General features: G+C 48.1%; 1 protein-coding gene across 3 annotated transcripts; it reads right to left on the bottom strand.

Moving 5' to 3' along the window:
• Nucleotides 1-568: 568 nt before the first annotated feature.
• Nucleotides 569-6,739, bottom strand: sgo1 (shugoshin 1). Of its 3 annotated transcripts, none has more exons than XM_087786020.1 (8): nucleotides 6,651-6,739; nucleotides 1,854-1,996; nucleotides 1,552-1,736; nucleotides 1,426-1,478; nucleotides 1,179-1,264; nucleotides 1,052-1,105; nucleotides 901-964; nucleotides 569-792 (listed from the first exon to the last, which is right to left on the bottom strand). In XM_087786020.1, the coding sequence occupies exons 2-8, from the start codon at nucleotides 1,984-1,986 to the stop codon at nucleotides 714-716; spliced, it is 654 nt and encodes a 217-aa protein (XP_087642146.1). In that variant the 5' UTR covers nucleotides 1,987-1,996; nucleotides 6,651-6,739; the 3' UTR covers nucleotides 569-713. The 3 variants fall into 3 exon arrangements, with proteins under 3 accessions (XP_087642146.1, XP_087642145.1, XP_087642144.1); XM_087786019.1 differs by having other exon boundaries at nucleotides 6,530-6,729; XM_087786018.1 differs by lacking the exon at nucleotides 6,651-6,739 and adding an exon at nucleotides 2,260-2,333.
• Between the last annotated feature and the right edge of the window lie 9,303 nt (nucleotides 6,740-16,042).

Genomic DNA, 16,042 nt, shown 5'->3' with positions numbered 1-16,042 from the left:
ATGGGACACTTTGAAAGCGGTTATAAGGGGAAATATCATTCCATACTCAACTCACAAAAATAAGAGGGAGTGAATGATCCATTTAGAGAAATAGATCAGCAAGCAATAAACGATCAACCTCCTGCAAACAAAACTAAAGGCTAGGATAGCTCACAACCAAATACAGGATGAAACTGGTCAGATCGAAATTACCTTTCTAGAATAAACCGTGTATATTTTTTTAATTCTGATTTAATCCGGCGGGTTAAAAAATAATTAATTACTCTAAATGTGTATAAGAAGTATGGTCAGTTGTTACTATTAATAATCTTTCTGTTTGACCTTTTATGGTCTTTTGTTGATGTTGGCTCTATATTCCAGTCGGATGTTAGAAATTACAATAAGATCTAGTAAAAGATCTCATTGATGTGATTAAAAAAAATAATTAAAGTGATTATCTCTTTAATCATGCATGAAGGAAAAAAACATCAAATCAGTTTAGCTCTCAGCTCAAGGTTTATTAAAAAAATTAAAAAACTGTAAATGTACACAAGAAAATGTACATATACGAAGGAAACGTGTAAATATCTGCATTTATCCATAACTTTTAATTTTGTAGACAAATTCAAAGAAAAGTTTCATCTCCTCAAAGAAGGTGCCAGAGTTCTCACCAGGACCTTTTCACAGTGTAGCGGGACCTGCACGATGCAATACTTTAATTAACCACTAAATATTTACATGGATGCATTTTTTCTCCGAAAAGGAAACCTGACAAATTTTTGGTCTGTGAAACTGTCGCCTCTTCTGAGTTTCCTGTAACAATGACAGACATATGTATGAGAGAAATAAGATGTTTTCAAACACTACAAAAGTCAGGTTTTACATGAATCATTAATTATGGGAAACTTTGCATCAACTTACGCCTTTAATGATGGTTCTGCGTAGCTCACCACATCTGTATGACGACGTTTTGGAAAAGGTCGATCTAAGACGAAGTGAAAAGGAATTCTATTACATAGATGTGCAGAGAAAACACCCATTATTTAATACAAGATTAACTGATTATAATCACCTCTGTTATATTGGTTTGTAGATATTGAAGACTTCTGTTGGGGAAAAATGGGGTCTAAATGAAAGGAACAATAGGTTAGAACCACAATCACCTAATATTATTAAAGGCTGTGAAAAACAAATCTCACTCGAATTTTCCTTTTGCTCAGGTGGGTCGTTAACAGGTTCCTTATTTTCAAATGAGTCAAATTTATCATCCACTGTAGGCCGAGTCCTATTGTTGACGGAAGAAAACATGTTTGCAAAGAACCTCAACATACCTCAAGTCGTTATTGCAATTACTTCATTTCTGCCATTACTAGATTTATGACAATCAACACAGACGGACTGATTGAAATCCAGGGTGTCCAGATGAAAATACAAAAGGGAAGCTACCTTAGAGATCTGTCATTTGTGTGTGATTCCAAAGGAGCAACTGGTGCTGTGTTCTGAAAAGGAAAATATGAAATGACTTGTGCAACAATTAAATTACTTCACTAATATTGGTCATGCGTCTCATACCTTTTCTTCTGACCTCTGCCCTCTCTTAAGCATGACAATTTGCCAGAACATCAAGGCATTTTCTTTCTTTAGCTGGTAGATCTGATCAGTTGCAAGTTTCAAAGTATTCCTCTCTGCTTGCAAAGCTTCAGCCAGATCCGTATTGTTTTGCTGCAAAGTCTGAAGGAGAGATGTTTTGGATAAAGCTGTGGAAAGAAACATTGAAATTGAGGTTAAATGCATGAAAAGAAACATACTGTTAGTCAAACTAATAGATCGAAAGGTGGTTCGGTGATATGAAAAATGTTTTTAAATGAACTCACCAGTGTGTTGAGGGTGGTGTTTCTTTCGAGGTGTAACTTTGGATAACCGCTGAGCCCGTTTTTCCTTGATCCTCTCTTTAAGCATTTCCAGGCTCTGCTTGCAGGACTTCTTTTGCACCCCTTGTCTCCCCATGTTTCAAGACCTACAAAAAATAATTTATATAAATGTAGGTTTAATGAAATTACCAAGTATGACTATAATAGTTAGATTAGATAAGCTAAGGAACATTAAATTCATTTACATGGATATACAAACAAATTATTTATTCAACACATTCGTCGACGCGTCATGTTCACTTCCCTCGACTTCCCGACGTTTTAGTTTAAAACAGCCAACGTGTCTAAGTAGCACCTCGAGAAAACACCGCGTATGTTTACGTACACAATTACTTTAAAAACTCCTCACCCGGGGTTAGTCCAAATAGAGTATGGGCGGCATCCAGATCCAAGCAAACAACATCAACAACATAAATGGCAGCTCAGGAGTTTGAAAGTCGAGCCTTTCCGCTCTTGAGTGGGCGTGGCGATTACGTCATTTCCTCTTTGAACAACTGCTTTTGAACGCTGTTCCCGACGTTATTCACGAAACAGCAGTCATACAACAATATATTCGATCATGTTTAATATTTTATATAATGTTTTGAATCGTCGCATTAACTTAAAATAAAAAACCGTACTTCTCAGCCATTAAGTGCGCATTCGAGAAATGACCACAAGATGTCGCCAATTTTAAGGGAAGCAATCTCCTCAGCTGTGAGCTCAAACTTACCCAAAACAAAACTTAAATATTGTAGCGTTTCACACCGAGAGAGACAGTGTACATTTTAAAAACTTTATTAATAAAATGCCAAAAACAACGAACACTTTTCTTGCTCCGTCTCATCTCAACAACAAGCTGTGCGTCTTCCTCTAGCACAAGGGTTCCCAAACTTTTCAACCCGCGACCCCCAAAACCCCTGAGTTATCTATCATAACCTCAGGTTCTACGAGTTGGTGCGAAGCCCTCCAACAGCTTCGCTATGGGTTTACCCCGAGGCACCGCCTCGTCTCTGAGAAAGCTTAATGAACTCGCCACCCAGCAGGGGGCAGTACCTTCCTATAAAGGCGGGAAGCACCCGCCGCACTTTCTCCAACTGAAAACTCAGCGAGAAGGGCGGCCGCTGGGCGACGAGGTTGGAGGGCTTCGCACCAACTCGTAGAACCTGAGGTTATGATAGATAACTCAGGGGTTCTACGTCATTGGTGCTCCGCCCTCCAACGGCTTCGCTATGGGTTTACCCAAAAGGCGAAGCATGACGGGATAAATGTACCCCCAGCTGGACGCCGCTCCTGGAGCAGCATCACTAGGGCCCCGCCGGCCCAGGGTCCAAACCCACTTGAGCCGTGGGCCCTGAGGGGGGCACAACAGCGCTCAAAACAGTATGAGCTACTGATCCCGCCGTTACGTCGAGGAGATAGGCCTTAGCGAAGGTAGACGTGGACGCCCAAGAGGCAGCAGAGCAGATATCCTCTGCTGCCACACCCCGCAAAAGAGCCACTGAGGCTGCCACGCCACGGGTGGAATGTGCCCTCAGACCGCTAGGAGCGGATCCACCCGCTGCTCGGTAGGCCCGGATAATGGCCGATCTCACCCAATGAGAGAACCTCTGGGGGGAGACCGCCTCTCCCCGCCGGCATCTACCGTGGCAGACAAAAAGGGCATCAGAGCGCCTAAACTCGGCCACCCGCCGCAAGTAACAGGCCAACGCCCTCACTGGACACAACAGGTGGAGACGTTCCTGACCCGGGTCCGAGTGAGGCGGCGGGTGAAAGGCCCGCAGCGTGAAGGTCGTCGCCCGGAACAAGGAACTCAGAATCTTCGGGCGGAACGCTGGGTTAGGACGCAAAGACACCGAAGACTCCTCGACGCCAAAGGAAAGACACTCAGGGCTAATGGAGAGGGCACAAAGCTCGATTGCTCTCTTCGTGGTTGTTAGGGCCAGAAGGAGCGATATCTTGAAAGACAAGATATCCAGTGGGACTTGGTCAAGAGGCTCGAAGGTCGGGCCTGTGAGAGAGTCCAGTACCAACTGGAGATCCCACTGAGGGCTGGAAGGCCTTGCAGGAGGTCGAAGCCTGCAGGCACCCCGCAGGAAACGCGCCACCAAGGGGTGGGCGCGAACCGAAGCACCCTCAAAACTGACATGCCTCGTCGCTATGGCTGATGCGAACACTCTCAGTGTCGCCACAGTCCGCCCGTTATCCAGCAAATGTTGCAGGAAAGACAGGATAGCGGAGACCAAACAAGAGCTGGGGTCCAAGGACCTGTCTGAACACCAGCGGGAGAATATCCCCCACTTTGAGGCATAAAGCCTACGTGTCGATGGGGCCCGGGCGTTCTCCAGCGTGTGGAGAACGTCCGGGTCCAAGGTCCCGATCAGCTCGTCCCATGCAGGATCCACACCTTGAGAGGCCGGCCCAGCACCGGGGGCGCTGTCAGAGTCCCCCCCGCCTGACACAGGGAAGCGGGGCCCCAAGGGATGGCCCACGGGGCCCCGACCGCCATGCGCACCAGCTCTGGGAACCAGAGCGCCCCCGGGGAGTCTGGTGCCACTAGAATTGACCTCAGCCCCCCCCGCCTCGTCCTCCGAATCAAGGGGAGAAGGAGCCGCGGAGGAGGGAAGGCGAACAGCAGACCGACCGGCCACCTCGAATGGGCTAAAGCGTCCACGCCTAGTGGGGGGCGATCCGAAGCCCTGAGGGAGAACCAAAGAGGGCATTTGAAGTTCTCCTTGCTGGCGAAGAGGTCTGCAACCGGGTGACCGAATCGAGACCAGATCTCGCTTGCCACTGCCTCGGACAGACCCCATTCGTCCTGGACGGCCCCCCTCGACAGTCTGTCCGCTACTGCATTCAGCTCGCCCGGGACGTGCTGGGCTCTGAGCGAAAGCAGGTGACAGTCCGCCCACAGCCAAATCTTCCTTGCCACACACAGAAGGGCTGGGGATCTGACTCCACCTTGGCGATTTACGTACGCCACGGCGGTGGAGCTGTCTGAAAATACTAGGACGTTGGACCGTGACAGTTGGGGAGAGAGGTGAAGCAGGACATTGTGAATCGCCTTCAGCTCTAGCCAGTTTATGTGTCTGAGCACCGGACTGCTCCAGACCCCACTGGCGTAGGCCTGACCCGAGGTGCCTCCCCAACCTGTCAGGGAAGCGTCTGTAAACACTTGAGTGTAACGAAGGACGCAACCCAATGGAACTCTCCCCCTGAGGTTGGCGTGAGAGTTCCAAAACTGGATGTCCTGCAAAACCCGAGCGGGAAGGCGCACTTTCCGACCTCTTTCCCGCTTGAGGTCTAGCTTGAGACGACCAAACCATCTCTGAAGCTCCCTCATGTGCAGCAAGCCCAGCCGAACAACCGTGTGGGCTGCCGCCATGAGCCCCAGGAGGGACATAACAGTGCCTGCTGTTGTCACGTGACACCGAGCTTCCAGCAACTGTGTTGTCAGTCGGAGGATGGGCTGGATACGCACGTCCGGGAGGCGCGCGTATCCTTCCTCCGAGTTCAACAGTACCCCCAGGTAAACTAACTGTTGAACTGGAGTCAGAGCGCTCTTGCTGAGGTTCACTGTGAACCCCAGGGTGGCAATATGGCTCAACACCTTCTGTGTGTGAGCGTAACTTTCTGCCTCTGACCTGGCAAGGATCAACCAGTCGTCCAGATAGGTCAAGATCCTTACCCCACTCACTCTCAAAGGCTCCACTGCCGCTTCCACACACTTGGTGAAGGTCCTGGGTGCCAGAGAGTAGCCGAACGGGAGTCGAGTGTACTGAAACACCCGACCCTCGAGGGCGAAACGCAAGTACTTTCGATGTCTCTTGACTATCGGTATGTGAAAGTACGCGTCGGTCAGGTCGATAGATGTCATCCAATCTCCTGGACATACACCTGAAAGCAGTTTCTTGACCGTCAACATGCGAAACGGGCGGGTAGCTATGAACTTGTTCAAATAGCTGAGGTCCAAAATGGGCCTCCAACCCCCGGTCTTCTTCGCCACGAGGAAGTACCGGGAGTAAAACCCTGTCATCATCTCGGCTGCAGGGACCAGTTCTACGGCCTCCTTCTGCAGCAGAGTAGACACCTCGTTTCTCAAACAGGATAGTTTCTCCTGCTCCGCCATACGCGTCCAGAGAATCCCTGAAAAACGCGGGGGTTGACGGGCAAACTGTAGCGCATAGCCCCGCCTGATTACTCCCCCCAGCCAAGTGGGTCCTAGAAGTAAAACCAGGCGACTCCAAGCCGAATAATGTTCTGTCAGAAGCGCAGCCCTGGCGAACCTTGGGTAGTCCTCCGGCCCGCCCCCCAAGGACGGGCCGTAGACGAAAGGGCATCACACAAGCCGCGTCTCTATCTCTTGAATCCACAGAGCATGTACTCGAGTTGGATTCACTAGAACCCCCACTCTCATACATAAAAGCCGGCTCTGTGGGAGAAGCGCGCAAGTGCGCGTGAGACACCTCAGATGCGCGTCGTGCGTGTTCCCTTCCCCCCCCGGAAGTCTTCCCAACTCCCTGAGCACTTCTTAGTGTCACCGGAGCTGACAAAACCCGCGATGTGGAGGAATGCGCTGGAGAATTAACCCGGAGCTGAAGTGAGTTAGGTCGCGCGCGCGTCGGCACCGCATCACTCACCCGGTCCCGTACATTCTCCAGCGCCGCTGGCGGTCCCGACCTGTTCGTCACTCGTGAGATCCGACCGCCACGCACCTCTCCAGTTGATCGACCAGACGGGACGGAAGTTCCTCGCCCTCACCTGGTCTCAGAACGGCGAAAAAACTCGCGCGTAAAAGCACCAGGTTGCGTCAGTTCCATGGCGCTTCTCCGCCGCCAAACGTGACGTCCTCCACGGTGCCAGTGATTGTAGACAGCGCTGTGGGGGAAGGAACAACCTCCGGTTAACATAGACATGTCCGGACAAGTTCCACTCACCTCATCAGCTGTCACGCTCTGTCGGGCACAAGCGCTGGTCGACGCGGAAGTAAACACAGCTGATTCAGCCGGTCTCGCGGACCTCTGCTCGTCTGTAAACAAAACACATGTGGTTGGAGTCTGCCCCTCATTCGTGTGGACAGACTCCGTTATTGCAGTCTCGGTATGACCCGGACGAAGGGGTTTAAAACCTCCTTCGGACTGTGTTATGAGAGGAAAATCACGCCGTCTATGACCGGCGGAGCATGTTAGCTTAGCATTAGCGGCGAAAGTTTCTAATGACGCCTGTGAATACGTCACACTCACAGGCGGAAACACATGCACGCTACCAACATCTCTCTCAGAACGAACCACAGAAACGTCATACGTTATTTTGTTTTTATTTACATAGAGCCCTTTGAAAGAGTAGGGGGGAGGAGGGCTCCCCCGAGACGAAGCCTCGACGCCCCTGCGTCCTCGCCGCTGTGGGTCCCTACTCCGCTGGCTCCGCTGCGGCTGCTGGCTCCGCTGCTGGCTCCCCGGCTCCTGCTGCGGAACCCGGCGACGCTCGCTCGTCGCCCGCCGCGGCTGTTGCCGTTGCTGCTGGTGCTGCTGGGGCGGCTGGCTCTGGTGACGCTTTCCCCCCGCACCAGCTGATGGGGCCGACGAACGGGCTCTCCGTCTCCGAGCGCCGGACCCCCGTCGCGCCTCGTCCTCACGCCCATGCAGGTGATGGCGGAGCTGCGCCGACTCCTGCTGCGCTGCCTCCTGCCGGGCCACGACATTCCGGAGCTCCGGACCGAACAGGGAGTTCTCCGTTATTGGTCCGTCCAGGAGGAGCCTCCGGTCTCTCTCCGGCAGCGCTGTGGCCAGGTCTAGCCACAGGTGCCGGTGGCCCAGCTGTCCAGCGTCGCGTAGACCCCCTCCCAGGATCGCGTACGCCTGCGACATCCGGAGGAGCGCAGCCACCGAGTCCTTGACTTCCTCCAACTCCGAAGGTCCAAGGTCGTCTCGGTCCACGGTGAGCCTGTCGAGCGCACCGCACAGGAGAGCCATGTTGTTCGCGAGGGAGACCACCTGCGTCCCCCCCTTGTAGGATCGGTTGAACAACATTGCCGTCAACCTGTCTTCAGCTCTAGGCAGAGCTACAGGGCGGCCTGGCCACAGTCGAGCCCCCGGGTCGAGGGCGGCACGTACCGTATAGAATAGAAAAGCTTTATTCATCCCCAGAGGGGAAACGCACTTTCACAACAGCGCAGTTGAAAAAAATAAAGTGCAAGGAAAAAAGAAATAATAAAGAGATAATACAAAATAAAAACGATCTTAAGAATATACAAATTATTTACAAAATTAGAAATTTGACACTATTAACAAAATACAATAGAATAAAAATAAAATAAAATAGAATAAAAAACGGAAAAAAAAATATGATAAAAAGCACACGAGAAGAAAAACACACTACGGATTAGCATCAGGATATTTAAAGTAGAGAGTTAAATATCCTGACACCAGTTGGGATGAAGGACCTTCTATAACGCTCCGTCCTACACTGGGGGTGCCTGAGCCTGCCACTGAAGGAGCTGGCCAGCTCCTCCACGGTCAGGTGCAGTGGGTGAAGAGCGTTGTCCCTGATGGAGGATAGTCTGGAGAGTGTCCTCCTCTCTCCCACCTCCTCCACCGAGTCCAGCGAGCGGCCCAGGACAGAGCCGGCCCTCGTGACCAGCCTGTTCAGTCTCTTCCTGTCCCGGTCCGTGCTGCCTGCTCCCCAGCAGACCACAGCGTAGTGGATAGCAGAGGCTACCACAGAGTCATAAAAGGTCCTTAAAAGTGGTCTGCACACTCCGAAGGACCTCAGTCTCCCCAGGAGGTGGAGGCGACTTTGGCCCTTCTTATACACGGCGTTGATGTGTGTGGACCAGTTCAGTTTATTGTTGAGGTGAACACCCAGGTATTTGAAGCTGTCCACCAGCTCAATGTCCGAGCCCTGGATGCTCACCGGTTGATGTGGTGGGGACTTTTTCCTGAAGTCAATCACCATCTCCCTTGTCTTACCGGTGTTTAAGCAAAGGTAGTTGCTCTCACACCAGTCAACAAAGTCCTTGATGACTGACCTGTACTCCAGCTCGCCCCCCCCAGACACGCAGCCCACAATGGCCGAGTCGTCAGAAAACTTCTGGAGGTGACAGCTGCTGGAGTCATAGGTAAAGTCCGCCGTGTAGAGGGAAAAAAGGAAAGGTGACAGCACTGTCCCTTGAGGCACCCCGGTGCTGCAGATGGTCACCTCAGACCTGCAGTCCTGCAGCCTCACATACTGCGGCCTGTTGGTGAGGTAGTCCATCGTCCATGCTGCCAGCTGTGTCCCAACTCCTGCGTCCGTCCTTCTTCCTTAGCAGCGCCGGCTGGATGGTGTTGAAAGCACTTGAGAAGTCAAAAAACATGACTCTCACAGTGCTACCGGCGGCTTCCAGGTGAGTCAGTGCCCGGTGCTGCAGGTAGATGACGGCGTCGTCCACCCCCATCTTTGGCCTGTAGGCGAACTGCAGCGGATCCAACGCAGAGCTCACCGTCGAGCGTAGCTCGCGGAGTACCAGCCTCTCCAAGGTCTTCATCAGATGGGAGGTCAGGGCGACTGGTCTGAAGTGGCTCGGCTCCTTCGCGTGTACCGCCTTGGGAACCGGAACCACACAGGAGGTCTTCCACTGGACCGGGACCTTCTCCAGTTTGAGGCTCAGGTTGAAGATGTGTGTGACCAACTCACAAAGTTGATCAGCACAGTCCCTGAGCAGTCTGGGGCTGAGTCCATCTGGTCCAGCAGCTTTCCTGATCTTCAGTCGCCTTAATTCTCTCCTCACCTGTTCAGATGTAACAGAGAGAGGTGGCTGTGGGGGGTTGGGCAGCTGAGGCAGTAGGGCGTGTTGGGGGGGAGAAAGGTGGCTTGGAGGTGAGAACAGTTGGGGGGAGAGGGCTGAAGCAGGGGGAAAACAGCTTTGTGAGGAGTGAGGGGCAGAGGTGGAGGGGGGAGGGGGGCCCTGATCAAACCGGTTGAAATACTGGTTCAGTTCAGTGGCCCATCTTTGGTCTCCCCCTGCTGTGGCTCTGGCTCCACTCTGGCCATGACCTGAGATGTTCTTCAGGCCTTTCCACACATCCCTTGTGTTGCCCTGCGCCAGTTGCTCCTCCAGTTTCCTCTTATATTCGTCCTTGGCCATCCTGATCGCCTTCTTGAGTTCACGCTGGACCTCCTTAAGCTCCTCTCTGCTCCCTGAAGCAAACACCCTCTTCTTCTTGTTCAGCAGAACTTGAAGTTGAGGGCTCCGGGACACCGCGCCGCCAGTCCACCCCGTCCACACGGCAATAGGGTCCGTAGGATCCTACGGGAGGCCCTGAAGCCATGGGAGAGGCAGACCCTCGCCGCGCGTAGCCCCAGATTTCGTCCAGCTTAGGACAAATAACCCCCGGAACAGCAGGCCTGCGCGCTTCGTTCCGCCCGACCTTCACTCCGCATGTAAACGGTGGTGGCGCGAGTGGAGGTACGGGGGGGAGCTCGACCTCCATGCGGTTCGCCGCGGCGGTGAATATGCGCGGCAGGACGTCAAGCGGGTAGCGAGGAACCGGCCCGGCTCCCCCGACCGCTTCGACGTCCCCCGGCTCGGAACCGAACAGGGTGCTCGGATCCGCCTCATAACCACGCCGGTCGTCCTCCTCGTCGTAGTCGGCCCATGACCTGGCTGGAGGACGCGGCGTGCGCCGACGGGCCTCGTATGCTCCCCGTCTCTTCCGGACCTCCTCGGGAAGCATACGGCAGGCCCCACAATCCGCAAACGCGTGATCTGGGCCTAGACAGACGAAGCAGAGAGCGTGTGTGTCCCCCCTCCCCAGGGGGGTGTCACACGTTAAGCACAAAGACACATCTACTTCCACGTTCATGCTCACGTCCGCCATGCTGTATCCAGGAGCTTTCTCGCTGAGTTGAAAATGGAGAAAGTGCGGCGGGTGCTTCCCGCCTTTATAGGAAGGTACTGCCCCCTGCTGGGTGGCGAGTTCATTAAGCTTTCTCAGAGACGAGGCGGTGCCTCGGGGTAAACCCATAGCGAAGCCGTTGGAGGGCGGAGCACCAATGACGTAGAACAACGGTGCCAGAGAATGTCGACCCCCAATATCCCCGGATGTGACAAAAAAAATGTAAAAAATAAAAAGGGAGGCACAGGCCATACGCACTAGGCTTATCCAAACACTGGCTTAATCACAAAACAGAGCAACTTTGAACAGAAAAATAAGAGGAAGAAGAAGAACATCTCAGCCAGTTAATATCCACAAACGTAAACATATTTACATTGTTGCTGCGAAAATTTACATTTTGGCAACTTTTTATTTTTCTGTGTTAATCTCATCCAATGAGATGGATGAACACAGCAAGTCCATTCTGTGTTTAATTGTAGAGACGGCCACACAGAGATCATTCTCCACATTCAGACGCGAGCTGTATTTATTTTCAATTAATGTCGGTTCAGAAAAAGTCTTTTTGCACAGGTATGTGTTAAAGAATTTATGTTGCTTATAGTTTTATCACAATAAACATGTGGTCATGCTTCCTGCGACTCACAATGAGCTGGAAGGAATGTGCCCAGTTATAGTTTCGTTTCCCGAGAAATGACAGTTTGTGCATTAAGACAGTGACCTTCAGCAAGATAAGGGAGCTGAACTCAGCATGCAGGAGGTGATAATGCGCTGGCTGCGTCCAGCAACAAATGAACAGACTGTTGGTACTCAAGTGTGTCGTCATCTGAAATAAAAAGCCAGCACGGAGAGGTTCTTCAGTGGTTTGGGTTGAGCCGTGCCAAGCGCCTCTCCACTCCTTGTTGGTGGTAAAAAATGGATTCTGACTCTGTTTGTTATTCTAACTTCTGATTGTCCGGGATAAATTCCCTGACAGTGTGTGGAGCCAAACTGCGTCAGTTTTTAAAGTGCGGTCACATGACAGCTCAACCAGTTCGTCCTCCATGCCGGCTGACAGATGACCGACTATAATATTATCTTTATTTTCCGACACTGTAATCCCATTGCACATTTACTGTCACACACAACTGTAAACTCAGCTGCTTCTCATATACACTCTTTCTATTGCTCGCCCGTTCATTCATTCACTCTCACCCGGCATCGCCTTCTCTCTCTTGTTTCGCAACTCGCTACGCAAACACCTTACGCACTGCCTCATTCACAACCAGTGTTAATATATTCTCATAACGCTATCGATACAGGTACAGGTGTAGGTAGATCAGTTCAGTGATGTAAGGAGGAGCTTGACCATGAATAGTTCTGAAAGTAAGAACCAGAATTTTAAAGTTGATCCTGAAAGAAACTGGGAGCCAGTGAAGAGTTTTAAGGATCAGAGAAATGTGAGTTCTTCTACTTGAGCGGCTCAGAAGTCTCGCTGCAGAGTTCTGACTCAACTGCAGGCGAGACAGCTCCTTCTTGTTAAGACATGAAAACAAACTGTTGCAATAGTCCAGACGAGAAGACACAACCGCATGGAATACGTAATACGTACAATGCTAAAGTTAAGTCTGTTTATTAACACTGCAACACAACACAAATATTTTTGTTATTTGAAAAGCAGATTATTTCGGAACTTGAATGTTTGTATTACGTTGTACAGTTCAGCGGCTCTGCACATGTAGCGCGGGCACTTCTGTTGGTGTCAAATGCTGTGTCTCAAATCGCATACTTCTCTTAGTATACGAGAAGTAAGTATGTATCAGGATAGTGTACGTACTAACTAGTACGCAAATTCTCAACAGATAGTATTTCTCAAATACAAAACACTGCCGCTACGCACTAACCGGAAATGACGCGACAGCTTCTTCTTCTACTTCTATTTAACGATGGTTTCAACCAACTGTTGGAATGCTATCGCCGAAACCTGCTGGCAGTACGTTTTGCAAGTTTGGAAAAAGAAATAAAGAAAAAATATGAGAATCGAAATATTCGCGAGATATTTAAGCTGGTATCAGCACCTAAGACGTGTCATCCTTCTACTGCTGCTGAAAATGCACCTGTAAGTATATCAATATATGACGTAACATCCGTTTACAAGGTCACTAAAATGGCAGCTGTTTAGGGTAGATAGTGTCCATCGAACCATACTCAGTTTTGTGGGCGTTTTAGTACGCCAATTTAGTGTGCATGGCGCACTAAATTTCGCATACTAAGGATTTTGATACACTTACGCACTAAAAATACTAACTTTGAGTACGCAAGTATGCGATTTGAGACACAACAACGGTCATGGGTATCGTCAGACCAGGAAATGAAAGAACAAAAAGTGATTATGGTTGACGAAGATTGTCTTTTTGTCAATATAAATGTTTTATGTGTGGTAAAAGTATCATGCAAACGTTCTATTGACGGAGAACTGTCTTCACTGAAAATGAAGGGGAGACTGAAAATGTACCTACACCTGTATTTGTCTGTTGCCAGTATGCACGGGATTTAAACCAGGTGCGCTCTATAGCCCGGAATGTATGGTACCATGTTTTTTTTTTTAATTTAATTTCGGCGTCCCGTGACCCCCACTTTGGGGACCCTGCTCAAGCAGACTCAAGAAGCGGACCTCTGAAAAAATCTGAACCTAAACCAAACACTTTGAACCCCGCCGTTACAGTATTAATGTAAAAATATAAAGAGTAAAATATCCCATGCAGTATATTTGTAATTTAATACAACCCAGGATGACGTTTGATCTCAACTCTTAATGCATATTTAATCGTTCCATTTAATATCTGACATGCTTGCTGAAAATGCTGCGATTCTCTAAGTGCCTAGTCATGATATCATCATAACCTTTCTACAGTCAAAGTCAAACTGTCAAGTCTTATTTGGCAGTTTGTGGTGAATAACAGACCACTTTCTCTGCAAGGTCTTGCAGCTATAATAACATGAATCTGGACCTCAGATTAGTGAAGGTCCAACAAAGTGTCCACAATATTTACTCTTAATGATGTAGGTTCGAAATATGACAACTGCAATGATGTGATACACAAAAAAAACGAAAAGGATTCCAAGATATACAGTATATATATATATATATATATACAGTATATATATATATAATATATAAAAACAACATTAGGTGGGTCTTTCTGTTTGTCTGTGTGTGTGCCTGTATCATAGACTATCTAACCAATCGACAAAATGTCTTGAAAATGATCATATAGACTGCTCAAACACTGCTTAAATGAATGTGCCTTTAATAACAAGACCATCTTTATTTCAGAAAATATGGAATAAACGACAAAGAAGAATCAAAGTCAACACAAAATAGCAATCAAAGGGATCCATGGTAATGAAAAAAGTACAATACAAAGTTGAGCCATGTAAAAAGCAGAAGAAATGTGACAAGACAGAGATGGAAGGAGGAAAAAAAGGCCAGCTTCCAATGATGAGCTAGAATAAAACAACATATAATCATACTGTCTTTATTTTCATTATAAAAACCTAGTGCCAGTCTTAATGACTGCGATGAGAGACAGGATGGGAAAAGTTCTAGCCGTCAGCAAAGTAGCACATGTGCAAACTTGATTAGAGCTTGTCAAGGTAATCATTATTTTATGAGAAAAATGAAAATATAAATTCATATAAATATATGAAAATCCTAATGTAGGTCAAAAGTGCAGTATTACTACCATCTTTCTCCAGACCAGACCAAAAGACTCTTGTGGTCTACTTAATGGTGTTACGCCCTCTAACCAATCTTCGTACTATTCACACAACCTGAAGTTATGAATAGATAACATGGGTTTTCTCTGCTTCTACTGGATTTAGCATTTTGCAACTTTGCCCTAGTGCCTGAGTTTTTTAAGTTGATTGTTTGAGAGTGTTTCAACCTGTGTATTTTCGTGTTTTCAGATTCCCTGTTCTGGTTTTCTTCCCATTCTATTTTCTTCCCCAAGTTAGTGGATGTCATGGTTTTTTGACACTTCCTCCGAGATTCTGGACTCCTATTTATGTATATGGTTTTGGACTTAAGTTGTGTTATGAGGTTTGGACTCTTGCTTGTTTTTGAATATGGACTTTGCTGACTTAAATTATACATTTGTAGTACAACACCTATGTTCTGCTTGAGACTCTCACTCGGGTTACGCTCCATACAGTTGGTGACAGATACACCTTTATTCGTCCTGCATTGGGGAAATTTGAGTAGGTGGAGCAATTCATAAAAAAGCTACAATATATTTACATATTATGTGAAGACATACCATATACATACTAAAAATAAAAAAGTATGAAAATATATATTTAATAGGAATGAACAACAATAAAAGCATTTATAATAAATCATTATAATAATAGCTTGTAGGTTTGGTATGACAAACAGTTTTTATCACATTATGTCTTTTGATAACCTCAACTATGTTACTTGTGTTCCTAAAATGACATTAAGTCTGTGTGATGTTTTTAAAGCTCAGAAACCAGTTTTTTATTAACCTTTAGGTCATGCTGGGTGTGCTGCCCTTACATGCCACTTAACCCTTTATATTTTCTCTGTTTGTGGGGTTTGGATGTTTATGTCTGGATTCTTTGCCATGCTCCTCTGTGCTTGTGCAGAAATGATTCTGGCACTGCTGACAAATTCTCCCCCTCAATTGATTGATGGAGGACATATTCTGCAATTTTCTGGTTACTATTTAGTTTGTGCGTGCAGAAGGTGATCCTGATCTAAATCAGAGTCACGTTGTTGAAATCACTATTTTCACCGGCGATGAAGGTAGGCAGAAAATACCATGCGAATATAAGTAGGAATTGATTTAAGTAAGGATTTATTGTGTTTTTTGCTTCTTACAAAATCCTTAAGTAGAACCGGAAAAGTCTAGATGACGCTTTTATTGACATTAAAAAAGTGTGACTACTGGTCCAGGTGCTGACAGTTGCTGGCCAGTACTCAAAAATGTCCTTTCTATGCCTTACAACAGTTGAATGGACATTGGCAGCATTTAACATCCATCTGGCCGATTGAATGGGTCCCAGCAGGTCTTTCCTGGACGGATGTGTTGTGTGTCTTGCTAATAGAAACCAGTACAGATATAGTGAGGAGGCATAGCAGGGCCATAACTAGTTAAGATGGGGGAAAAGCGGAAATCAAAAAATTTAATTCATTAATTTTTTTATACTGCACAATCCCTTATTATTATTACCCAGTTTCTTCGGACGAGAGCCAGGGACAACCCTGGAAGGACACCA

The sequence above is a fragment of the Callionymus lyra genome, chromosome 3 (genome assembly GCF_982586985.1).
Source record: "Callionymus lyra chromosome 3, fCalLyr1.hap1.1, whole genome shotgun sequence".
Classification (NCBI taxonomy): domain Eukaryota; kingdom Metazoa; phylum Chordata; class Actinopteri; order Syngnathiformes; family Callionymidae; genus Callionymus; species Callionymus lyra.
Note: the sequence above shows the minus strand (reverse complement) of the source record. Positions and strands in the feature narration are given on the sequence as shown.

Bases quoted from the DNA above. Each gene is read 5' to 3' on its own strand.
- sgo1 (XM_087786020.1), bottom strand. From the start codon at position 1,986: ATGGGGAGACAAGGGGTGCAAAAGAAGTCCTGCAAGCAGAGCCTGGAA. The intron at 1,479-1,551 runs GTATGAGACGCA...TTTCCTTTTCAG, and splicing joins GGCAGAGGTCAGAAGAAAAG to AACACAGCACCAGTTGCTCC. The intron at 965-1,051 runs GTGATTATAATC...ACTTCGTCTTAG, and splicing joins TACAAACCAATATAACAGAG to ATCGACCTTTTCCAAAACGT.